This window comes from Pleurodeles waltl, chromosome 8, assembly GCF_031143425.1.
Source record: "Pleurodeles waltl isolate 20211129_DDA chromosome 8, aPleWal1.hap1.20221129, whole genome shotgun sequence".
Classification (NCBI taxonomy): Eukaryota; Metazoa; Chordata; class Amphibia; order Caudata; family Salamandridae; genus Pleurodeles; species Pleurodeles waltl.
Window position 1 is genome coordinate 1,483,254,493 of NC_090447.1, and position 26,741 is coordinate 1,483,281,233.

Below are 26,741 nucleotides of genomic sequence, written 5' to 3' on the forward strand. Positions count from 1 at the left end.
TAGGACTATGTTCCCATAGAAAAAGTGTTTTTTGACTTGCCTATATCTTTGCCGCCGTTTGCCGTATCCTCACGAAATTTTCCAAACAAAGTGTTCCCAAGAATCTTGTTATGCATGGGACATTTCGGGGTGATCTGTCAAGCGTGGCCGAGAAAAAGGTGGGGGAAGGGGGTCAAGAAAGTGCATTTCCCATTATAACTCCCATAAGGATTTTGAACACAACTACAGCCTGAACTGCTGGATGGAATTACACCAAATCTGGCAGAACGGTAGCTTTTGGTCCAGAAAGAAGCCTTTTTATTGTATGATATAAATCCGTTCAGTAGTTTTTCAGATATTAAAAGAAAAAGAAATATAGATATATAGAGGCGCGAAGGATTCACGAATAATAACAAGCTCATGCAGAGATCTACAAAGGTCTGACTGGCTGCCAATACTTCAGACAGGAAGTGTTGGCAGCCATCTTGAGACTCGGCTTCAGCCGAGTACCAGAAAGAAAGATAAAAAAATAAAATAAAGAGGGGGCGTGAGTTACAGTTACCTTGCCGGGCAAATTGTAGTTCCTTGAAATAACTCTATGACTGCTGAATTTCTAAGGTTTTGTACGAATAAATTCAGAACCTTTTCCCTAACCCCTTCCTAATTTTCCCTTAACCTCACCCATTTTGCAGTAATTATTCCCCATTTCCCACAACTCCATCTTGTCCCTCACACATATACCACAAAAACATACACCTATATGTGCAAAGATCCTCACCACTGTGATTAGATCTCCACAGGACACAGGCAGCAGTGCAGATCTCCACCTGTAGATTTGTGAATTGCATTTTGGAGTAGGTAAGTAACTCTAATGTGGGACAACTTCATGTAATGCAAAATTCAGTTTGTAAATTGGGCCCAAAATGTTTAGATTAATTGACTTTGATTTTTTTGACGGGCCACTGGGGATAGAAGCTCCTTCAGTTGCAGAAGGTTCTGTTTTATTAGTAAAATTACAAAGTGCTTAAGGAGGTGTCATTTCAGGGGAGGTCTTTCCAAAGCAGTGTCTCTAAGATGAAAAATTATTTGGATCTCGGGTTTCATAACAGAGTTTGGGGGTGGAAGGGCAATGCTGGCTTAGGAACAGAGTGGACAGGAAGAAGAGTAGGGTGAGGTGATATGGATGAGAGACTGCAATTCTGGTGGGAACTTCATTTTTGATAAGGGTCTGTCAAAGGGGAAGGAAGGTTGGTGTGGTATTGTGGATGTTTGGTAGGTGATTCTGGGCCACGGTGATGGTAGATATACAAAATACAGAGCTGGATCTTACTGCTGAAGACAAACTGTAGATCAGTGAGAAATTTAGTAGAATCTATACCAGATATCTTAGTAAGAAGACATAGCTCTATATGTCAGGATATGGGAAGGAAGGGTCACATGAGCTGGTAATATACCTCAGCACTATAAAATGAGTTGAGGAGCTAAGCATATTCCGACTGGGTCTGGATTTAAAAAAACAAAAAAAAAAAGAATACAAGATGATATTTATGGAATGACAGGCTTGGGACTTAGGTAACGATGTTCTCCACAGTCTAAGATGTTATAGAGAGAGAGAGATAGCTAAAACACATATGTGTGTTAGGTAAGCCTGGTGGCCCTGGTGTGCCTTCAGTATATGTAGGGCTCTGATAGGTGTTTCCTTTGCATGAATGGCAAGAAAAGGTAGTAAAGCTACATAAGGTTATGTCTAAAGGACGAAGGACAAAAATATGAATAGTAAACCTTAAAACCTTTCCATCCTACCTGTTTTCCTCTCGAAGATTTGTTTCCATTTGGTGTGTTTCACGCTCCACTTTCCTGGCCCAGGAGTAGTCCCTCCAGGCCCGAAATGCCCGAAGCTGACACTTCCAGTCTGACAAGGCCCTGGCTTTTCCCATCTTTATCCTGCGTTCCAGCACCAGCTTGTGCCAGATTGAGAAGTGTTGTTTCAGGCACTGCACAGGCAGGTTTGAGAAAAGATACATCTTAGTGGTGGATCTCAACTTCATGCTCGCATTTCAGGTAAGTACACATCTCATTATCAAACATTAGGCTAAAACAGCTTAAATGATAATGCATATGCCAAGCAAAACACAACAAAGATGAGAATGTTTTTTCTCCTGTGCTTTATGAATAGTGAAAGGAACCACAAATAGAGCTTATAAAACACATTTACTGCACAATGGTTGGGTAAGCATAAAAATGCTGTATGACACCTTCTTGCTTGTCAACTAAAAGCAAGGAATTGCTTCAAGGGCACATCATGATGGACTTATACAGAGAAAAACAGTGTGAACTACAACAGATCAGAATCGATCACATGTTGCAAAAAGATTAGCTTACTGGAGTAAGTGAACCCAGCACACTAAAGAGCGTAAATCAATCAAGCGAAACAGTCACACTTAAACATCACTGCTTTTAAACCCAGGGATCAATTTAGTTTTCGGATGACAGATGTAGCCTAGTAGATCAAAAGTAAAGTAAGAAAGCTAAACTGCATGGGTAGGGAAACAGTATTTTTAGGTTGTAGAGGCAGAACAACTTGAATTCTTGGATGATACCCACCTAATAAGGAGAGTATTCTCTCAGGAGGTGGAAGTAGCACGGGGTCTAAGCATTGAAGATCATTGTAATCACTTTAAAGCCACCACCACAAAGAATAGACAAGGATGCTAATGTTTGTCTGGTAACTTGGGCACTATTATTCGAGACTCTTTGACTTCAGTGTGTGGATCAAAACAGGTAGGAGCTCAAGGAAGCTCCTTGCACCTAAACAGTACATAGTGCCTCGGATTCTAGCCAGTTAGTTTTAAAAGCAGGGATCTTTCCCCAGTGCTCATTCAATAACAAGAGAGCAGAGATACAACTCTCCGATAGAAAGGAGGAGTCTGTGCATGTTGCTTATGCTCTCAAGGCCCATCCTCCGGATGCCATTGGAGGTCCAACGCACATCAGCTAAGGCCTCTAAGGGACTGGCAAACATTTAAAGGGGCATCGTCATGGTTACCTATGCACATGGAAAATGTCAGAGACTTCGCTCGTTAGGGAAAATGGTTGTGGTCCAAGAGCTGGTTGCTTTGCCCACTTAGCCTGAAGAAAGGTTTTAGATTAGATTTAATAAAAGATATGCTGTTGGTTAGGATGTTATCAACAATGTACACTTACTTTATCACACATGCTTTCAAGTTAAGAATGCTTAAAAAGAAAACAGTTTGGAGCATAACATAATGTTTACCCTGATGAAGGAAATCAAGGAACCACTCAATGTCCTGGAAGTAAAATTGTTGTGCGCCTTAAGAATGACAATTTATGAACATACATGTTTGGCTGAAATCATTTGAGCTAAGTAAAATAATGGGTAAATACATTTTAATGGGAGAATTTAATTTAATTAAGGAAACATAAATAAAATGATCACCTGAGTTTTATTTTGAAGCATTAAACCAGTGATCCTCAGATGCATATGGTTAATTTCCATGGTGGTAATGGATTTAATAATACATTCATCTGTTTGAAAAAAGATTGTGAAATCTAGAAGTGAGGAAAAGACAGTTTGATATATCTGAGATACTTAGTGCATATTCAGATTCTCTTCAAGTCCTTTTAAGGAGCGAGCCCTTGGACAATCCACTGAATTGGCAGACAAGTTGTCAATCCCAAGGGACCACAGACTGATGGGCAACCACAAAGTGACACTGGTTATTTCAAGAATTTACTGCTCTAAGCCATCTAGTCAAATCTCTTCAGTGGTGATCGTCTCAGAATTGCAATGCTCGTCCAGCATGTTCATCATTCATTAACTATGGAAAAATTACTTACAGCTCACATTTTGCCCCGGACTTCCACTTGTATGTTAACGTGCATTCATTTACCATTGCACGTTCCTTGTGATTATCAAGGAATTCTTTTAAGTGTATTTATTTTGTGTATACAGTGCACCACTACCTACAGAGGTTCCAGCCCTGATGGACCTCCTGTGAGAGGTTTTCCAAGATTTGTGCTATATTTTCTAGGAACGGCAGAGCTCAAGGATGAACTGCAGCTACCTCGAGGCTTTTATATATTTCAGCATATGTTCTGTCTCGGGACTGTATGTGAGCTGTATCTTTCTTTTAACAACCACCATTTTGTATCACTTGTATCCAAAGTGATTTACACAGAACATTCTATACAGCATTCTAAGTATGCAATCATTTAATGGCCCATTTTAAATCTGGTACTCATTTTAAAGACGTCTGAAGAATGAAAGGCTATGTCATGCCTGCTGGATATAAACCTACAGACAACAGTGACACTTTGCTCCCTCAGTTGCTTTAACAAAGTTGCTTTACCAAAGTAAACATTAGCCCTAAAATCACTGTCGGAAATCTGCCTTCGGTTAGATATCTGTAACCATTTTCCTTCCCATCTGCTAAGGGTGTGGCCAAGTGAATTTTCTCATGCATATTTTAGTTTAACAAACAACCTCCTACCTACAGTATCTCCTTTTGTTTTCAAGCGTTAAGGTGTTGTGCATGTATCACTGATGTAAACCAAGAGGTGAAAATTGTCGCCTCACTGCTTACAACATACCTAAAAGTAAATCACGCAAGCTGCAGTGTGGTTTTACTATATGCCATTGTGAGCAGCTCATTGTGTGGGGGGGGCACGTGGCAAGCAGGGGGCACTGGGTGCAGCCTTGGGGGTTGAGGCCTTTTACTCCTAAGATCCACGGGTCCGACCTACTATGGATTCTAAGCAACTGGGCCAAGTACCACTTCTGCACTTGACTCTTTGTATTAAGGTGGTTGAGCAGTCCACGGCTCTCTAAGGTGTGGGGATAAGTTGGACACAGGATACTGAACTCAGGCTCACAACTCAAACTGTGTGCAACAGCAGCAGTGAATTATTGTCCAGCCAAAAACTCACTTTTACCAACACAAAGGAAAAATATGACATTCACAAACAATTACACAATCCTTTTCTGAGGTCGGGGCTCTAGTGTTTTTGGTGGTTCCCTATCCCACTCACTCCTCGTGTTAGCGATAGTGGTTATTCCCCATTCACTATTGGTAATATCCATGGTAAGTACTCTGAGTCTCTCGAGTCCACTATAACCCTATTCTTAAAGCCAACAGTGCTATTTAGCAGCACGTTCCCCTGGGGCTGACTGGTCTGCAATCAGCCTTACCCACACATCTCAGGATCGCAGTTACTAGAGTTCCTGAGAGTGCCCCTTCCCAGGCACTGGCACAGCAGCAGTGAATTCAGGTGAGTTTGCTGCACGCGGCCTCAAGTGGGCTGCCCTCACAGGATCTTCACACATGGTCACACCTCAGCAGCGACAGAGTTCTCAGCAGCTCATCTTCATAGGGTAAGTCTGTGGTTCCTCCTGCAATGGGGGGTGGTGGTGATACATAGTTCACGATGTTAATCCTTTGTTCCTGGGCAGGTATGCAGGGTCCACAGCTGCCTCACTCCTCACGGAGACAACTCTGACCAGGTCACTTGACTTTGCAGGACCCAGTGACCCCTTTGGCATATGGGATCCCGTACCATCACGGTACATGGGCAGTAGCCCATTCAGCACAGTGAAGTCCTTGGCGGCGGCCCCTACTTGCATTTGGTGTCACTGCTTACTACTGCACTCGGGCAATAGCTCTTACCACACACCAGTGTTCTCACAGTGTCCCCTCACAACACACAAAGTCAGCGCTTTTCTACTAGACAGAGCTCAGGCGTGATCGGCGCACTGATGCCTATGACTCAATTCAACGTGGACCTCCTCTGGATTACGAGGGTTGCTGACTTTGTTCTGCACATGGCAACAACCGGATCGGTGCAACACTCATCTTCTCACACCTTGCAGAGGGAGTCCAGTCGACAGGGTCCCCACTTGCTCCCTCCACTGCTCTTTCCTTCTTCACAGTGCACACTGGTCCTGACAAGCAGGCAAACGCCAGGGCTCCAGGGCAGCAGGTGTTCTTGGATTCCCTGTGTGATGCCCCCTCACCCAGAAGGGAGAGTAGCAGGCCTTGTGCCCTCTGAACACCCAGCCCTTTTCACAGGCAGAAGTCTTGCAGGGCACAGGCCATCTGGCTACTTGGCAGACTAAAAGTTTTGGGGTCTCAAGCTCCCCTTTTTATAGTCCATTTTCATACACCAAATGTGATTTAGGGACCGAGTCTTTGAAGTTTTATGTTGAGGTATGTTTCATTTGAAGTATCCACTCCTCTGCTCCCTCTTCCTCTGAAAAGCAGCCTGTCACAGCAGGAATGACTCCAAAGCTCATAGCCCCACAACACCGCCCATGGGAGTAACTAGAGTTCACACCTTAATATCAACCATAATGATGTGTGTATCAAAAGGTTAGCCCAGGATTCCAGCAACTCTTTAGGATTCACTTATCATCCCCATCTCCTTCCTGAGATGTACCCAGGCCCTTCCTTGTGACCTCTCACTGAATCAAAGAGCAGCCTCTGAAGTGTACAGGGGAAGTCTGGCCCTCCTGTCTCCAGTGTGTGTCCCCACCCATCTTAGAGTAATGCAACAATACACAAATATGTCTGGGGGGGGGAAAGGGAGGGCTGAGGGTGTTCCTCTACCTCCTCTACATGTTTTACCATGCAGACTTGGAGCTCCGAAAATGGAACCTAGGTCCCTCCACTGGTTGTACTATCCACAGGCACACATACACCCAGTGCATGTATACAATCTACACAAACTGCACAGCATTACATCTTTCATGTACTGTACCACTCACAGGCACACTTGTTGTGTTGGCTCTCATTGTACCAATGAGGCTGCTGGATTTGGGCGGCAGCATCAACTGAATTGTGGGGAACGGAGTTCAATACCACACCATGTGACAACTGTCGGCCTAGTCCGTTTTTGGCCGCTTAGCAGCACCTCACCTATGCCCAGAAGCAAGGGTGGTTTTTGGCAACCAGGCGCATGACATTGTGACTTCTCAGGGCAATCGTGGTGGATCAGATCTTATCCTTTTCTCTCAGTTACATTTTTCTCACACATGCAAATACAAACAGAAGCAGGGAATGGTTCAATAAGATTTATTGAATCAGCTGCATCCTAGAAAAAAAAATGAACTGCAATAATTAGGATGGTGAAACATACTAGAAGCAGAATGGTGACAAGAAAAAAGTGAAACACAAGAAAAGTCCCACTATGCTGTCACTATATAAGATGTGCGATCCCTACCTATGCCACTAATGTTTTATGTTAGAGGACATCAGGATTAGCCCTAATCCGCCCTTCAGGACCCCCCGGGAAGACATCATCCCCCATTCCTGAACATGACGGTAGTGGAGAAGCCTGGTGTCTACTAAGACACCATACCCATATAGGCAAGGGAACAGGCAGTCTCAGCAAACAGCTGTAGCGAAATCAGCCAACGCGAGGTAGTAGTTATCTGGCTGAAACCTCCCTCTAACATGCAGGGGACAGAGAGGTTAATATAATAAAAGAGCTAGAGTTCTGACAAAAGTGCCCCCACGTAAAAATATGTATGTTTCTGTGAAATGTTAGAGACGCGGTGTACCCTTCATGCCGGCACCCCAATCTTTTTTCAGCTTTGAATAAAGCACAGAATGAAAGAATATCGTGCTAAGAAATGTAAATGATTTCCTAAGCATAAGGACAGCAAGATAAAGGAAAATAAAACATCACCACAAACGTGATAGTTTCTAAAAGAGTAAAATGAAATAAAATGAAACGTTACTGGGCTAAGGGTTACAGACAGTAAGTCTAGTTGCTAAAATAACATGCCAACAAACATCACTGAAATGGCTTCACCACACACTTACATCCAGCACTTGCATTTACAATGCATGCCCTGCCCAGCACTACATCCTCCATGTATTGTATAATTCCTAGGTATACATACACCCAATACCTGCTCTTACATGCACACTGCTTAGTACTGCACTGTCCCTGTATTGTACCCCTCCCAGGCACTCGCCCAGATACATCACTCCTGCGCTGTACGGCACTTCAAGACAAACCAATGTAGGCCACGGGTGAGTTAAGCATGCAGCAGCAGAACTTTAAAGTGAGTGAGCCGGTAGGCCTCACTCCAGTGATCCAGGTTAAAAAGTATCTATTCCCTCTCCACCGTGCTAGTGCGGCTTAAGTCCTGGTGAAGGCGATGGCCTTCCACCACTAAGAGGGTAGCAATTTACGCACCCCTCACGATCCAACAAGAATGCAATCCATGAGACAGGTTTATGTCATGGCGCATATGCATAATCCATGTCTGCAGATGACAAGAAAAATGAGCATTAGGGATTCAGACATCAATACAGTTGGGCACTCAGAGCAGGGGTGCACATCCATTACTATGCAGAGGACCTTTCCATCCCAACATCCATTATTTCAGCTTGGTGGTAGGAGACACTGTGTGACAATTAAAGCAACAACAGAATTAAAAAAAAAAAAAAACTTTTAAATAGTAATAGTTTTGTATGAGTTAATCAGCTTTACAAAATGATACTTGAGAGAGCCTAGTTTGTGTAATAAACTGCATCTCATTTCTTACGAACTGATGATCTCCGCTGCTTAACTCCACAGGCAGAAGCCTCCCCCTCTCCCCAAACAAAACTTTTCCAAGTACCACTACAAAGTTTGGTGATTAAACTAGATACTTATAAATGAGTTAATTCTCCCCATTACTATAGTGACAGAAAGTGTACTCCTTGAATTACTACTTATCCAAAGTGTTTCTCAGGATGTCATGCATTTTGTGGAGGAAATACAGAATTGCATTTGGAGTTGCACTGAATAATACTCGATTTACCTTACCTGAAACGATAGTAAACTTTGGAGTGAATAGACATCTGAGAGAAATTCACACTGGATTTTCCTACATGGTACTAAAATCTCAACCACTTTTTGCGAGAATCAGAGAGGGTTGTGCAAGGCTGATGATTTCTTGCATTACATGACCATTGTCCTCAAGCTCCAATCTCAGTAATAGTTGTAAGCCCCACTCTATCATTGGAATGTTTTGACTGTGTGCTGTTGGAGCGCAGCTACTTGACAACCATGGAGAGCAGAGCTTGGTAGTTGAAGTGGACAACTCCTTGAGGTGACAAGGAAGAAGTTGCCAGCCCATCCAAGAAGTTCTTTTGGTAGGAACAAAAGACCACCTGCAAATTCAGAGTTATAGTCTCTATAAACTTTGGCCACAAAGGCACTAGAAGCTGGAAGTTAAGAAGAAGCATGCTGGTGCTAGGATAATTGCTGTGCTATAACCTGTAGTTTTGAAACCGATTTAAGAAAAACCCAGTGGGCTTCACTGGGTAATCTTAAAATATTAAAGCACTTTCAATTTGGTCTTCTGGTTACAAAAGCAAAGTTGCTTTCAAATATCCGTGAATCAAGCCTGTATGGGTCCAGGGATTTTTCAAGACAAATGCCTTAAATGATCAACATCAATAGAAAAGGCAGGGAGAAGCCCACTGTGAAGATCCAACAGAAGTGTGGCCTGGTTTGCCATCATAACGTGACTTGTCCTGCCTGGAGCTTTTTCTACACTCCTAGAGTGCTACAGCATGTGCTCAGGTTGACCTGGTATAATGCTGTGTGTCTCTTTAAAAGCATTGCTTCTAATCTGCCATGGTTCAAGAGAACTGCTGTTCACACGTTCTTCAATGCCAACATAATAAAAGTACAAACACAGGCCCTACAAAATTGCTTAATTTTATCTGATTTGTCAAAATTCCTTCTATTTTCATTATCAAACCCTTTATAGTTTCTAGTTAATATTTCAAGGAGGCTTCAACCCCGTCTGTCTGTAGATAGTGAAAATAGCTGGTTTTAGGGCAGGGTGAAAGATCAGCCTAAGCACAAAAGGTGTTGCAGAAGCTTAGTGAGAAGCCCTAGTTCCTCTTCCATCTCTACACTTCCAGTGACTCCCTCTTTACTAGGTAGGCCTCCTCACATTTAAGTGTACACATTGGACCAGGACAGGTTTTGTTGATATGGAAGAGGTAATGGTTTGAGAGAGTTTTTTTTAGAAGATTGCTTCTCATAAAGTAAGCAGAAGGACAAAATTTGCTGCAACTAAATCTATACATGGGTGCGGATTTATGCAAGTTCTGTATAACCTCATCTCATAAATGCAAATGTATGGCCACTTCCAAGGTTCCAGCAAATCATCTTTGGGGCACTACCTTCCCATTTATTAAATGTTAAAAAAAAAAAAAAAATGAAAAAAAAAAAATGAAAAAAAAAAAGAGTACAATGTTCTTCAAATGCTACAAACTTCTCACCCTCTGGTCATCCAAGTGTAGGCGAGTGAGCAGTTCCTGCAATCGGCGCTTCCTTTCCCTTTCTCTTTCTAGCTTCTCTTGTTGCAGCTGGGATGTGGCTACCAACGATGGGCCTGTGCTTTTCTGCATATTTTCCTTCTCTTGCCGCCTCCACTCTCTGAAAAGAAGGAAGACAATCAAGCTCTTCAGACAGTTAGTATATGTATCCAGAAAGGGTTACTAGCTATGTTGAGGCAAAAACAAATCTGCATGAAGCTGGCATCTCTCTGTGAGCAGAACTTCGAGTTGTAGGCGAAACAAGGAAACTGAAAATCTCTCATCATAACAGTGTCCTTATTTGAGATGTATCTTATGGGGCCTATTTAAGGCCTTCTGTACACCATTCCGAATCAGCAATTCCCAACAGGTTGGAATGAGGGTTGCATCTTTTACTGCAGTCAGAGAAGCTCCGCCATACATTTATCCTCACCAGAGTGCAGGTCTTTGAGGGCATGTAAATGATAATGACACCAAAGCAGACGAGCAAAGAGCTACACTTTGATGACAACTGAATTCAACACTAATACTTATTTGCAGTTACACTAAGAAAGTGAAGTGAGTGCTGCCAAGTTCTTATTTTGCCTGCAACTCGATGTTCTGCTCATAGAGCTATGCCAGTTTCAACCGTATTTGTTTTTGTAAATTCAATCTGTGTTCAAGTGCTTGTTGCAGGTCATGGTCTTGCCCATCCAGTTAATCTATATCTTCCCTTGCATTTTTTTTTTTTACATCAGCCCAGCTGCCACCAAATTGGTCATTACTTCTTTTAAAAGAAACTGTCCATTCTCTTGTGACTCCAACGCCAGGTGTCTCTTGTGCAGCCTATCTGGGGATCTCTCTGGGGACCCCTGCTTTGCATCAAATGTTCTTATCTTAAAGGCAGACGTCTTTAATGGCCTTAAACAGACATCTCTCTTCTGGTTTTGCCTTCAGCAATCTTTTGATTATCCATAAATGTGTCTCGACAGATTTTTCATGCTGACTGGAAAAAACTTACCTCCGGTATCTACCACCCATTTTCACCATATTTGTGTTGCAGCTTTTCCAACACCCCTAGATGTTTGTAGGGAAGCAAGTGATGCGGTATGGCTTACCATTTAAGATTCGGCAGGCGAAGAGTTGATACCCTAAACCTCTCAGAAAAGAATAGGCTGGAATCTCACTTGCGGTTAATCTTGTGACATAAGAGTAGGAATTCTGAGTTGCAGCAGTTCTACCAGTGTCCTCAGGGGTATCAGACATCTTAGCTGCAAACCAGTGACACCGCTGTATTTAAAGGACTCTAATTTGCGGTTTCCACAATGTAGAAAATCCCCTTTATTTGAAGGAGGCTTAGCAGTTCCATTCCAGAACAGGTCTGCACCATTCAAGATTGCAATGTATACTTCAGCCACGGTGTACAGTCTCAGTTTCGGAGTTACACTTATGCCCTACTGCTATGTTGCATCCAAAAATTGGGATTCCCACTCATTTCAAATTACCATTATTTTAGATGTCGAAAACCCAGAACAGAAGAAATGTAATAGGGTTGAAGATAAAAACACACACACACTATATATATATATATATATATATATATATATATATATATATATATATTAATAAATATATAAAATTAACATTACTTTACATTAAAAACATAGAAATTCACTTAAAACAACAAAGCTTACAGGGACATTATAGTTACTCACATTTTAAACATACAAAACCATAGAAATTCACGTGTTATAGCTGGAGTTATCTCTAGTAACTATAACTTGTGCCCTACGGTAACTATAAATCACATTGATATTATCAATGATGTCATGAGTGCCGTAATTTGTGACGAAAGTACGCAGCCCCCCCTGGCATTTAATTCTAATGTGTTTTGCCCCGGGGAGGTGGCGGTTCATGGGGCTGCAGGGGATATGGGCACCCCCCCACATTTAATTAAATGTTAACCCCCGGGGAGGTGGTGGTCCCTGGGGCTAAGAGGGGGCGGCCCCTTCGCATTTCATTATATATTCTGCCCCGGAGAGGTGGCTGTCCCCGAGGCTTACCACTGCATTTAATTAGTTGTTAGCCCCGGGGAAGTGGCGGTCCCCGGATCCACCACGATTCCCACCGAAAATGTTTAAAATAATGTTGTTGTTTTTTGCTATGGGGGGTGGGACAGCACCAGAGCTAAGGGGTCAGGGTGTACCTACCCTGGCCCCTTTTCTTTTTTTTAATCTTTGTTCCTGGAAATCAGCAGAAGCAAAGTCTCAACATGGCTGCCAACACTTCCTTGTTGAAGTGTTGGCAGCCAGTCAGATCTCAGAACGAGATCAGGAGGGTATATTCATACACACATTATCAATGATGTTATCAAAGATGTCATGAGTGCTCTAATTTGTGGGATAATGGGCGCCCCCCCTCCCCACCCCATGCCAATTGCAGCTCGTGGACCCTATCCCCCAGGGTCCAGCCTTAACATTTTATTTTTTTTGGGGGGGAGGTGGGCTGGGTGGCCCCCTCCCCACCAGCCCACGCCAATTTCAGCTCCGGGACCCCATCTCCCACTACAATTTTGGGAGGGGGGGTGCGGGGTTTGGGGTACCGCCTCCCTTCCCCAGCCAATTTTGACCCCAGGATCCCATCCCCGGGGCTCAGCATTCTAAAAATGTTTGGGGGGGGGCAGTGTGGCCCCCTCCCCCAGCAGATTTCAGCCCAGGTGATCCCCATCCCCCGGCCTAAACATTTTACTTTTTGGGAGGGGGTGGGGGGGCGGGTGCAGGGGGCGGGTGGTTGCACAGGCTCCCATCCCCAGGCCAAGGTCTGCCCCAGGGACCCCATCACCTGGTGCCCAGCCTAAACATTTAATTTTTGGGGAGGAAGGGGGGCCATGCGGCCCCTCTCCCCAGGCCAATCCCAGACCCGGGGACCCTATCCCCTGAGGCATGACCATGTTAGTCAAAATGGTTGGGAACCGTGGGAGGAGCCTGAAGGCCCCCCACAGTCCAGCTGGCTCCCAACCTCCTGCAGGAGCCAGCATTGATGTCACAGATTGGGAGCTGCTAAAGATGCAGCTCCCTCTCTGTGAAAGCAATAGTTTTCTCTGTTTCTCTACCCACGTCTGCAGGCAGGGAAACAGAGGAATCCTCCGCTTCCAGCAAGTGAGAGCTGTTTGATAGCTCTCACTTGCTGGAACCGGAGTGTTTGCTCTGACTTGGCGGGAGCTATTAAAGCTCCTGCCAAGTCAGAGCAAAAAACTACGTACCAGGGCTGGGTACCCCTGGACATAGCAGGAGTCGGCCATCAATACTCAAGTAACTATAGCTTGTGCCCTAAGGTAACTATAACTCGGGACCCCGCCATGCACAGTTTTCTTATCAATAATTTTATTACAAATGTTGCAGTGATATTATCAATTATGCCATAAAAGATGTCATGACTGATGTAATATGTGGGGTAATTAGCAGTGGATGGCAAGTTATACGTACCTTAAGACACAAGTTATATATCTTGAGTTAACTATAACTGCTGAATTTCTATGGTTTTATGCAAGTAAATTCAGAACCTAACTATAGCACTCCTGTAGCATTTGGTTCTTTAAGTGAATTTGTATGCTTTTTTCAGTTCTATTTCCTAACTATAATGTCCCGCGAAGCAAAAGCAAAAAGCTTGCTCCCGAGGGTGGGCACATCAGGAGGTAGCAAGAGCTGGCCCTGGAATGAGGAGGTCTCCAGGGTCATAAAAGGCTCCAGGAGGGGGGCCCATGTGGCCTTCCTTCTTTGTTATACACTGGCCGGCCACAGGGAGGTAGTGGTCTCTGGGGCCACATATGGCCCAGGAGGAGGGGGGGCATGTGGTACCTATCCCTTCTTTTTAAATTCAAAAGGCCCCAGGGAGGTGATGATGCCATGTGCATAGGGAGTCTGTTCAGCCCCCCACAATTATTTTATATTGCCCCGGAGAAGTGGTGGTTCCCAGTGGCCGACTTGGGGGGGAGGCTTGGGAGGGAATCTCCGTCCACCCCTCATTTTTTTTTTTTTATTGTGTGGGGAGAGGGTTGGCGAGGGGCGTCAATAACTGTAATTTGTTGCTCTGGGGAGGTGGTCCCCTTGTTTATTTATTGTTTATAGCCCCGGGGAGGTAGTGGTCCCCGGGGCTTTTTAAAACCGTAGCAGGGGGTCCTGTGTGCCCCTCTCCTTTTTATAAATACTGGCAGGCCACCGGGACCTGGCCCATCCGAGGGCAAAATGTCTTTCAAGCGCTGCACACCACAAAATTATTATTTTTTTTAAATGTCAGCAAAATCCATGGATCCACCTGCGGATTTTGCTGAGAATTAAAAAAAAAAAAAAAAAAAAAAAAAAAAAAAAAAAAAAAAGGATATACCTACCCTGCCCGGTTTTCTTTTTTTTATGTTTTTTTGGGACTTGGCTGAAGCAGAGTCCCAAAATTACTACTAACTCTTTCTGGCTGAAGTGTTGTCAGCCAATCAGATCTCAGCGGGTGACCCCTTGGGATCCGCAACTCTAGCTATACAAATTACTTTTCCCTTTAATATTTCAAAAACTACTGAACCGATTTACACCAAATAAGATAAAGCGGGCCAAAAGCTGCCTTTGTGCCAAATTCGATGTAATTCCTTCCAGCAGTTCGGGCTGCAGTCATGTTCAAAACCACTATGGGAATTAAATTGGGAAACACTTTTTTATTTTTTACCTCCCCACTTTTCTAGGCCCCGCTTGACATATCACCCCAAACCTTTCCATGCACAACAAGACCCCTGGGCACACCTTTTTGGTAAAATTTCATCAAGATTTGTCAAACGGCACTAAAGATTTAGCTAAATCAAAAAACGCTTTTTCTATGGAAAAAAAAAGTCCTAACTATAACTACCGACAGCAGGGTGGGTGGGTGGATATATATAGTTAGGACTTTTTTTTTCCATAGAAAAAGCGTTTTTTGATTTTGATCTTGATATATATATATATATATCTTCCTCCCCATGCCGCATACTTCAACAGCTCCATACTGCATGCAACTCCATGAAGAAAGAGGCAGCAGGATCAGGTGCAGTTATTCAGTACTCATGTGCTTATTTATATTTACCATATAAAGAGCAAGTAGTGGCAGAAAACATAGCGACGCGTTTCAGCGGAAGACTTCAACTGGCTATATATTTTTGTATATATTCCCCTCTTTCCAGGCCACAGTTTCCCTGGGAACCTCGTCCCCTGTATTTTTCTTTTTTTAGGAAGGGGGTACTGGGCTTCCCTCCCTGAGCCACTAAAGGGCCCTGGGAACCCCATCCGCTGGGGCTGATGTAGACTTTTTTTAGCGAGGGGGCATGGGGCCCATCGAGCCATCTAGTGGAACCGGAGACCCCATCCCACTGGGCCAGATAGCAGCAATGTCCCAGGGATCCCATCCTCCAGGAGACTATTATTTTGCTTTGGCTCTGGGTAATGGGATCTCCAGGGGGGCTTGTGGTGGCCAGGGGGAGGGGGCTGCATGACTCCATAAATTAAGTGATCAGCCCCAAGGGATTGGGTCCTCGGGGCCTAGTGATGGCACAGGGAGGGGGGGGAGGGGTTTACACGAAATCATAAAAAGCACACTTTCTGGGCCAAGATGTAGCTTTTTCCCAAATCTGGCATAATTCCGTTCAGCTGTTTTGGCTGTAACTGTGTCTAATTTTCACCCCAAAACATTCAAAGAAGAAGCTGAGGTGGATACATTTTTTGGGGGAAAGTTTCGCGAAGATTCATCAAACTGCACCAAAGCTACAAGCAAAAAAAAACCATTTTTTTCCCAAGGAAACATGGGTCTGACTACAACTACCCAGTGGCGACTGCCACTGGGTTGGGGTGTTTCTTTTTGTGTGCCTTCCCTGTTTTCCAGTACAGTAACTCACAGCATGCGTTTCACATGGTGTAAAAAAATAAATAAATAAAAAAAAAAAAAATCTCACGTTTGCTTATTGGCTACAAGTGCTGTCTCTAAAAATGGCAGTGCCAGCTCCTTAGATCTTGGGCTATGACATGTACACTCCGCCATCATCGCTGCTGTGTAGCTCCAAGAATACCCAGTACCCTGCAGACCCGGGGAGGGCGGGGGGGGTTCTATGGAGAGTGTGGTCTTGTGTTTAACGTTTACCTGTTGGTTATGAAACCAATAAAAAGATCTTCAAAAAAACTGAAAACTCAGTAACAGGTGGGGGTCATTCCACCTCAACCGGTAATCTCTTCGATGAAGCTAGACCTTTAGACGGAAATTTCAGTGATTACGTGAGCTGGCTGAAGCAAGCAGAAGAAATCAGCTTCAGACTCCTCGCCATGCTCGGCAACACTACCTATCATGACAACCTCAAGGAATCTGTTTTTGTTGTATAATGACATCAGTGTGACTGCAGGATGTCTGGATTTGGAAAGGAAGAAAATGGACCCCAGTACCAAGTTCTATGGCAAAGCCCAGGCAGGATGTTTTCTTTTATACTGCCACTCATGTAGCACCCACAGGCTTGAAAGATACTTGTAGCTAGCTCTGGGTGAAGGGCAGATCTTTGTATATGGAGTTTGATGTTGCAACCCTAGTAGACCAGGTTGGTAACTTTACTTTCTCTAATGTTCAACTACTCAGTATAAGAGGATAATTTAGAATTTTAAGTAACAGGAGAACTCCTGTAAATCTGAGTTTCAACTGAACCACCAAACTTGTGGTTCCTTGACCTCCATGAAAGGTGGACAAACACCAAGTTTCTGATGGAAACATTTTTCTGATCACCTTCCACCACAGAACCGCTGGGAGAAAACACTGGTTGGCTCATCCTATTTAAGACGGGCGTTGTGCACACATTTTTCCTGTCTGAGGAAGAAAAAATAACTGTGACCTCCAGAAGTAGGAAGTACACTCCTTCAGTATCAGGACAACTGAAGTTGTTTATTTTAGAAACAGACCCTTGCTTCTGGGTTTTGTCTTCGAAATACGAAAATGTTTTTGACAAATGTGCTCCTGCCATGTTGGGGGCAGCACTTTAGCAAAATGGCCCCCGCCAAACCAGTTGGTAATTCCTAATTCATTGAATGGTCTTGCACAGGATAGGTTGAGTCAGGGCATCCACCATCATGGGGGATATGAAAAACTCCCATCATACTCTAAATGAAGGACAACATCTCAGGTCCTGTGTCATGATAATTTTAGAGCAGGTCTTCTGACAGTTTAAACAAGCATTTGCAATGCAACGGGTCTCGCGTTTGCTCATGTTAGAGCTGATAGCGTTGTAAACTCCTAACCCGACTTTTCACCTATCGGCAAAAGTGCATTTATGTACCTAACCCGAAAAAGTGCTATTAACTATGTAAAGCGCTCGACTTCTGGCAAGCGAAATCGCGCTAGTAAATTAGAGAAAAAGTAGTCCACGAGCCGGACGGAAAACAGCGAGCCTCGCAAGTTTTCTGTACTTGGTCGATGCGCTCAAGGAGGTCTAGCCACCGGAAAAGGCATGACGTATGCATGCCTTCGACTAATGAAAGCAAGCAGATTTTATTAGGCATGCCCACGAACCAATGAAAAACACTGACGTGACGTCGACAGGGCTCCGAGCCCTTTTCTAAACACTAAAGCGTCTCGCTGCGATACGCATGCGCGAGTGCATGCAACGCAGGCTCGACCCTAAAAAGGATGTTCTATAAATTGAGAATTTCTGACACTGCGTTTGTGTGTATTTAGCCAAGTTTCCCCAACTTGGCTTAGCTTTATTTTCCGAAAGCTGCTCAGATTTCTTTGGCGGGGTGAATGTGATTTAAGACTTAATACATGCAAAGCTCACACCTGTGTGTTTGCAGAGTAACGAAATAGAGGGAACCTCAAATGCCAGCATGGTTTGGGTGTGCACCAGCTGTATCATGTTGTAGGACCAAAACTGCTGGTGCTGCGCAAAGCCTGTTTGGCATGTAGCAGAAGTGAAAACTCCAACCTCAGCTTTTGACCATCCCCTAGTCCTTTTAATGTCTATGATCCGTATTCTGCAACAGTATTAGGTTTGGCTGGTTATTTGTGTCATCCTTTCTAAAATATCTTTCTTACTCTAGAACTGTGCTGCTTTCATAGCAGCATGATGAAGGATCCATCTCATACTGCACACCTCCCATAAAGCAAATTTATAATAGTTTAAAAAGACCTTTTGCCCAAGCATTTGCAGACCGATGTGACCCACAAACAATACCAAACTGCAGCAGTAGCTAGTGCAATTTCAGTGGTCAATTTGAATCTTTAGCAGGATATTTATTTTTATTATATCATCTTGCTACTGGAGGCATTTTTGTAATACTAACAATACATACATGAATGTAAAAACAGAATACTACAAATGTCTAGTTTTAGTTTTCAATGCAATCCCACTAGTACATAGATAATTTCCACTAATTCTGACTGTAAGTTCATTAGAGGTCTGCATTGCTATTTGCAGATTGACTGTTTATAAGAGAAACCTGGCTAAGTGGGAAACATGCTGCAGTCTTCACATTCCTAGTCGCTGAAAATGATGGCTGGACAAGCCTCTGTCAGCCTCAGTGGCTACGGAATACGTAGGGACAGGGCACATCTGTTTGTCAGAATGGTAACCACTCACTTAGGTCAGATGTGGTTCTGCTTTGTCTAAAAAGGTCAGTCCTCACTCCACTCCAGAAGTGTTCTACCTTAAATTTAGTGATGTTCAACAGCCTTCACTCCACAGCTGGCCCAGACTGGCTATCCAAAGCCACAGAGAAGGCTATGGTCAGGCACCCTTAAGGATTGATAAGACAGTCATCAGCCATACTTTGGTTGAAATATAAGATGGAGACACCTATGGTGACTGTAGGGCACAATAAACTAGCCCAGGCCGACAATGAAGCTGTGTCATATCTGGTTTTGCGGATTTTCACTAATACTTGACACCACTGACCATGCTCTGAGACTCGAACACCTGGGAAGTCTCCTGGGTCTCTGGAGTGGCTTTTGAGCAATTGCAGAATAAGAAGGAGATAGGGAACATAATGAGACTGGAATATTTTGTGCAATTGAGTGAGCCAGTTCCCCATGGTCTGCATTCTCCTCAACAGGTTTTAGGAGACTTGTGGAGCTAATCCGAAACCATGAACTTGTTTTTCCCACTTTTACACTGAATTGAGGCAAAGATACTTGAAAGTCAGTGATCTTCAAGAGAGTTTTCTATGGTATCACACAACCTTTTACGGATGTGGGAATGGACAGAAGAAAGTGGCTGTAATGAATATCACTAAAATTTAAGGAGGCGAACGAGTTCACTTCTGGGATATCCCTCGGCATAAATTACTCTACACGAATTTGGTTCATCTTAGTAGACTGCAAGTGCAAGAAGGAGAAGACTAGAAGAAAAGTCTTCTACTGTTAAGCACTCAGGATCTGGAACTTCATCCTGACATAGATGTCAAGCTTCATCACTTCCCTGCTTCTAGAAGGAATTGAAAATGCACCTTTTTATGGAACAATTAATGCACAAGTAACTTCAGTCACTACACCCAGTCACGGACACTACATGAAGCGTAAGTCCACTACTGACAAGTAGGTTTTACCTGCACCCCCCAGTGTCCCACTTCCGTCTTGTACCGAATTCCATTGCTTAACAAATTGATTTGTCACATATATATATATATATAGATAGATATATATATATACACACACATGCATATGTATTCCCAACAGACTTTTGCCAACTGCTCCAGTACCATGAAATACAGCTGTGCAGATAAATCTAATATTCTATGGATACTCTCTGGGAATTCATCAGTTGCCCACTTCCTGACTTACATTGCGCGTGCCTCCTCCATTGCATGCCGACGCTCAGCCATCTCCTTGCGTAGCCGGACCACCTCTCTTTGGATATCCTCCTCCTCCTTCTTGGCCCTCAGCGCCTTTTTGCGAGTCTCTTCCTGCACCAGTTGTTGCGCTTCGGAGAGGGCCATCTTTTTCAAGGCGCGCTCCTGTTTCTGGCGCTCCAGAAGCTGCTGCCTTTTTGCTCGGTTTTCTTTCACCTTAGCAAAGAACATTTTACAATTTGGACTCAGCACAATTGCATATGTACTCTCCAAATGTGCATTGTCCAAAACGTAACTCCTTTCTAAAAAGGCTCATAACACTCATTACATTCATTTTAATGATATAGATAAACTGATACCGTGGAATATGTGGGTTAATAACAAAAAGGGCTAAAAAACAGATGGACCTTCAGTTTGAATAATGGTAATATTTACAGTGATATAATAATAGCTATAATTATTATTATGAGTAACAACAGTAGTATTAATAATAATAACAATAACTCTAAATTGTTTTACTCTAAACTTTGTCTCCAACTGAGATGGCCTCATGCATAAACATTATAAGTTCCTCTCTTTTTCCTCAGTGGATTGGTTCAGAAAACAGAATTTGCTTATATCACCCACCCACCTCTCACCAGGGGTCAGTCCCATGCACCAAATTGTGGAAAGAAAACCAATGCCAGTACACTCAGTTGCTTGTGTTTTATTAGAGTGTACATCTAGTGTGCCTTTCTTCATCTCCTATCTCTAAAATCAAAGACAAACACTGCCAGAATGAATGGGCAAGCATCCCATTTAGGGCCAGATCCAACCATACTGTAACCAGGCATACTGTAAGGTGGCACATACTTCAAACTGTATCCTATACCTTTACAAAGCTGTTGACGCAACCCTTCTATGCTGGTTTAGCTAGAAGGAACACCAAAGTGCAGAATGCCAATCCCTTTCACCTTATTCCTATGTGCTCTGATTTATAAGAGCAATGTCTATGCATCCTTTAAACACACAGAAATATGTAGCTCCCTGCTATCCACAATGCTTTTGTTATTCCAGAATGAAAGACCCTCATTCATACTGACAAACCCCAGTTACTTTCACATTAATTGACAACGCGTCGTGCTGTAGGTTACCGAAAACCACAGCCCCACCTGCCATAGAGTCTGCTTCATCCAGACCCCCAACATGCCAACATTCAAACTTATATCCGACGCAGTCTACAATGACCGACAAACATAGCGGCTCTGCACTTTGGCCCACTTATGAAAACCTTCACACATACACAACCTATAATGAGGTGAACGCACAATAACCCTCAACCTCCTAATCTCCACACTCATAACTCAAACACATCTTGGTCTATGCTCTGTTTAGCAAAACTAAGCTGTACTGACCTCTGAACCCGAGCATGCCAACTGTTATAGTAACGTATCTTACACTTCTGATAATCTTTGACACTGATAAACCCATCTAAATAACCACTGTATAGACTTGGAAAGAAAAGTAAACTCATGGCAGCATGACCCCAATCACCCAACAGCAAAAGACCAGACCTACGAGGCACTGCATGCTAAAATCACGCATGCAGACCTCAGTATGGACTTCTCAAACACCATAAATTGACACGCAAAGCTATCAATTACTTCAAGCTGGCCCTGAAAAGACACCAAAATAAAGATAATTCATCTACCATCTGCTGCCCTTGGTCCAAAGCATAGCAACCTACATACCCACACATTCAAAACATCAAACTCTAGTGCAACAATCTTGAACACCTACTGTACACTGGCTGCTAACAGGCAGGCTGCTGCATCCAGAACCCAAACAACATGTATTGCACACCTTTTCAGTCCAACATACTCCAATGACATCAGTCATACCAAAATATGCACCCTCACACCGAAGTGTCCCTCATACTAACCTGTCCACCAAAAACATTAACTTCTACTGACATTGAAACTATCAGCGGGTGTACACCAGTAAATGACTCCCTCAGCAGATCCACTGTTAAAATCTATACTTTGACAACACCCAAAATATGAACTTGGACATCTTGTCCTGAGTCATGCTAACCTCACAACCACTCACCTTCCATTTATTTTATGCACTTCCAGGCCTGTTAGCTGAAGAACACTGTGAAAACATGCCAAACTTGAACAGTGGCATCACAGTGCCTGGCAGTGCCCACCTGGCAGCTTCTACGCCAAAAGGGGCAAAAGCTACAGCTTTACTCTGATTCCAAAAGCATATCACAGCTTCGACACCTTTATCTAAAAAGACACCAACTTTTGCACTTACACAAAACATGCTGAATGCTGCACTCCAGCACTCAAACATATAATTTATAGATTGTCACTACTAACTCCCAACCCATGAGTCTTACTTACAGCAACACCAAGCCTACCAGCAACACTATCACACCAGGTTCTGCTGATATCCGTTTACCAACTGATGCAACTTTAAACTTAACATACCAGATGCAAGCCATCATTCTAAAATCTGTCCACTTTACCTACCATGTCCTATACCGCGACTCCAAGCCCTAGAACTACCATAGCCTCATTTCCAAACATATCACATTTGACAGCACTCAATGCATCACCTGCTGCACCATCAACCCAGACATCCTTATTCCTAAGTCTATAAATCAATTCCACAGCAGCTTAAACACGCTCAGGCCAGACTCCATAGTTCCACTTCAAAAACATCCAACTTCAAGCACCATGCCTCTCTACTGCTCTAACCAACCACCTCCAGAATAACCACCACACATACACAGATCAAAACTAACAATGTCTAGGCTGACAATCAAACCAAACCTAAAGCTGCTGAACACCTGCATTAAACATGAGAAGCGATACAGCTGCATCTTAAAACTCATGATGCCCAACTTGAACCCAACCTGCAAATCTCAGAATCACCAGCTCCAAAACCTACCAACTCATCATCTATTGGCACCTAAAGGTTTTAACTGCTATTCTCAACCCCCAAGTGTGCCATATTCTGTGAGCAATTGTCTTATTACTGACATCATACAACTATCAAAAGTCAATGTGCAAACTTGGGCCTACAAACATGCTGAAGACATTCAGTTCCTCAAAGGTGCTGGCTCTCTGGCAGTTCCTGTTCTACAACCTTCATGCCTTGGGTCTCTGAGATTCAGAAGACCTGGCACTCAAATATGCTTTTATGAATCGTTTTAAGCCTCAACTTTTGCAACCCCTGAGCTTTCACTCTTAAATATTTTAACCTCTGTGATATGGCACTCACATGACAGTGTTAGGGGAACCTAATATTTAAACTCTGAACTATAAAACGTCTGGCTTCACCTTAATCTCCAGGCCTACAGTCTAAGTCTGCACTTCAAGCTCAAAACAGACAGACCGTAGCATCATGACTCACAGACCCCAACATCTAAACTCCAAATTGCTAAACCTACTGATAGTTTCACTTTCTGATCCTCAAACTGATCTTGCCACAGTAACCCACAAGACGAGGCAATTCTTGCTTAGTGATTCTCAAACTTTCTATGTTCTACATGCCCTACAAGCCTTTGGGCTCTTTCATTGTCTCATATTCAGCCAAGTAAGAATATGTGATAACCATAAACAGAACGACCAGTTGCCAGTGTTAAGGCTAGAAGTGCTTTGAATTCGGAATCTGCTGTGCAGTTTTTTTTTTTTTTTTTTAAGTCATTGGTGTATTTGGTATAGAAATGATATCAGACATTCTGTACAAAGATAAGATATGAGGAAGCATACATTAAGTACAGCATCTTTCTCCACTGAGACTAAAAGGCATCATCATGCCTCCTCGATCATTACACCAAAAGGCAAATATATTTCTTTCCAATAAGCTCCAAAATTGTGGCACAATTTAATTTTGACCTACACATACCAACTTGCTTGATCAGAAACCTGGCTTATGAGCACCTCTGGCAAAAAATGAGCTAAGTTTTATGGAGAATAGAGTGGTTGAAAGTGGCATGAGTCAGACTCTACACCTCACGATGCTGTTCCCACCAGAAATATGTCCATTTAGCCTTGCTAAATATCTAATCACAGATGACGGAGATTGCAACCCAGTTAGAAACTTCTTTCATCCAACTTTCCCACCACTTAAGCCCTGCTCTTAACCAAGATTCCTACCCAGCCTTGATCCACTGCATCCCAGATTTCCAAACCGCAATGCTAAGCTGTGTTAGCAGGTTACAGCTCATCTACATCCTCATGTCATCCCAGATACCCACCCAGCTATGACCAGTTAGGAGCTGTTGTCATCCTGGATTCTCAACAGGCAATGGCCTGCTGCCACCAGGGATTTCCACCAAGCCATGACTGGATACCATTTCACATTGTACAATGTAATCATGGCCTTCTGTCACTCATACTACTGCTCAGCCATTCCCTGCTGTCAACCTAGATCAACCTGCTGATGTCGAAGCTCCATGGTTAGTTTGGGATCCTTCCGTCTCTTCTTTCCCTGGTCATCTCCGATCCCCAGGTCTTCCAGTATCCCAGAGTCCACCACTTCCTTCTGTAGGAGTTGCTGCATGTAGTCCTGAACTGTGTTGCTTTCCACCTCCTGCTCCAGATACCCGCAGAGGTCTAGAATAGAAAACACTGCTGAATTTCACTTTGAACACCCACACACAGGCATCCTCTCTCCATCGCATGGTCTTAAGACTGAGATTTGGATTCCAAAGGGAGACTTTACAATGAACTTCACATGATATGTCAATGAGCAAAACCATAACCTCAACCTTTTCACTCCCCCATGAGCATGATCTCAAGATTTTCCGTATGCAAATAATTTATTTACTCCAGAGTTGAATCGACCTGTGGAGGTACAAACATGCTTTTCATTTCCAAATAACATCAGTATGTTTGTATCGGGTGACTGGAGAGTTTTTGCAGCCAATTCCGCTTTTTGGTACTAAAAAGTGGGAATAACATGCATAAATGTTTTTGTATATTTTCTGTCTCTGGAATTGCTCCATTTTCCATGGTTGATTTTACCACTATCTTACAGTTGATGGCAAAGCAGAGCATCAAACCAAGCAAGCATAATCAGCACTGGACTTATTATAGACACAGCGAAAAAAGAGCTGCAGCCAGTTTAAGCGCTCTGTCCAACTCTCAACAATACATATGCAATGACTGACACTGTACTCACTGCACAATCACAGACAGCGTTTGATCAACTGGATCTCTCAGGAACTCAATGGCATTTGTGAAGCAACTGAGGCCAACAGCACATACACACACATCAGGCACAGACAAGGCATTTCTATTCTTGTCAACAGTTAAACAGCCTTCACAAAGTACATTTGTAAGATATCAGGGTGCAGGGATATAAGTGACTTGAGCTCTCCAAGATCTACTGGGGTATTTTGCGAGAGAAACAAACTGATGGCCGACTCCTCTTGGGAGGTCCAAGTATGTGCAAGGGCAGGCCATCTCCTGTCTAATTATCTTCTGCACTGAGGAGAGAACAGACCATCTTATGTCAGAGCACACCATTTGTCTTGTAAGGGGACTGCTGAACCAACTAAACATGGTGCACATAAATAGACACACAAATGAGACTGCAAAAAAAAAAAAAATTACCACGCCTACTGCACCGCTACTCCTCAGTTCATTGAGACGGCCAGTTTCTTTACATACAGATTAGCATCACACACTACCCACTCAAAGTGATCTAAATGCAAAGAGGGGTAACAAACACTAAACCACTGATGTCTCACCATCAAACCTGCTGTACTTAAGGAACCCAGGTGCTGCCTCTTTTGGAGGGTAAGCTTCATCCACTGTCTTTCCACCTCCATCCTCATCGTCACTTGCCAGCTCCAGCCTCAGCTTAGAATTCATCCAGTCGCTGAGCAGGTCCTGGGCTGCAAAACATATGCCATTGAAAAGAGCATTTAATCCATGTGATAACTTTTAATTCCTGCGTGTCAAAGACAGAAGAAAAACTACATTACATCTATGCTGATAAAGCAGCAGGTCACTGTAATCTCCATCTTCTGGTCTCTTGGTCTGGTTATTTGGTGTCCTTGAGAATTTGAGCTACTAACGCTACATGCACTGTGGGTTATCTTTCCAGGAACCCTGCTATACTCGGCAGCATCAAGATGTTTATGTTCTTTGAAAGATACATTTCTCAACATACTACAAAAGATGCAAAAAAAACGAAAGCTCCCTAAATGCAACCATGCTGCAGGAGGTATAGAAAGAAGGTGGTAAGGGTACAAAATACACTGAGCCACAATAAAAATGCATGCAATCACCCTAGGGTGAAGTAGTGTTTCATAGGCCACAGGAAAAGGGCTGAAAAATGTGATGCCTGAATGAGACCAGAGAAAAAATAACAGAGGAAAGAGCAGCCAGAGATGTTAAGATGCAACAACTTGCAGAAGCTTGGGAAAAATCCACATTTTCATGACTCCTCGATTTCACATCCTGATGTTTCTGCTACTTCACTTTGTTAAGAACGATCACACACTGCAGCATTCATGAAACACCAACATTTTGTGAAATGGGAAGAAATACTGATTTACTCTCTCTATTTCACCCCTATTTATTCTGAAACCAAAACTATTGCACCCAGT

General features: G+C 43.3%; 1 protein-coding gene across 1 annotated transcript in view; it reads right to left on the bottom strand.

The window, feature by feature from the left end:
• CCDC191 (coiled-coil domain containing 191) overlaps positions 1 to 26,741 on the bottom strand; it is a 105,438-nt gene that overhangs the window by 37,594 nt on the left and 41,103 nt on the right. Inside the window, exons 4-8 of the mRNA XM_069202682.1 lie at positions 25,878 to 26,024; positions 24,560 to 24,738; positions 20,124 to 20,347; positions 10,287 to 10,443; positions 1,783 to 1,973 (exon numbers count right to left, since the gene is read on the bottom strand). Of these exons, the coding sequence (XP_069058783.1) occupies positions 1,783 to 1,973; positions 10,287 to 10,443; positions 20,124 to 20,347; positions 24,560 to 24,738; positions 25,878 to 26,024 (898 nt within the window). The remainder of the gene's footprint in view (positions 1 to 1,782; positions 1,974 to 10,286; positions 10,444 to 20,123; positions 20,348 to 24,559; positions 24,739 to 25,877; positions 26,025 to 26,741) is intronic.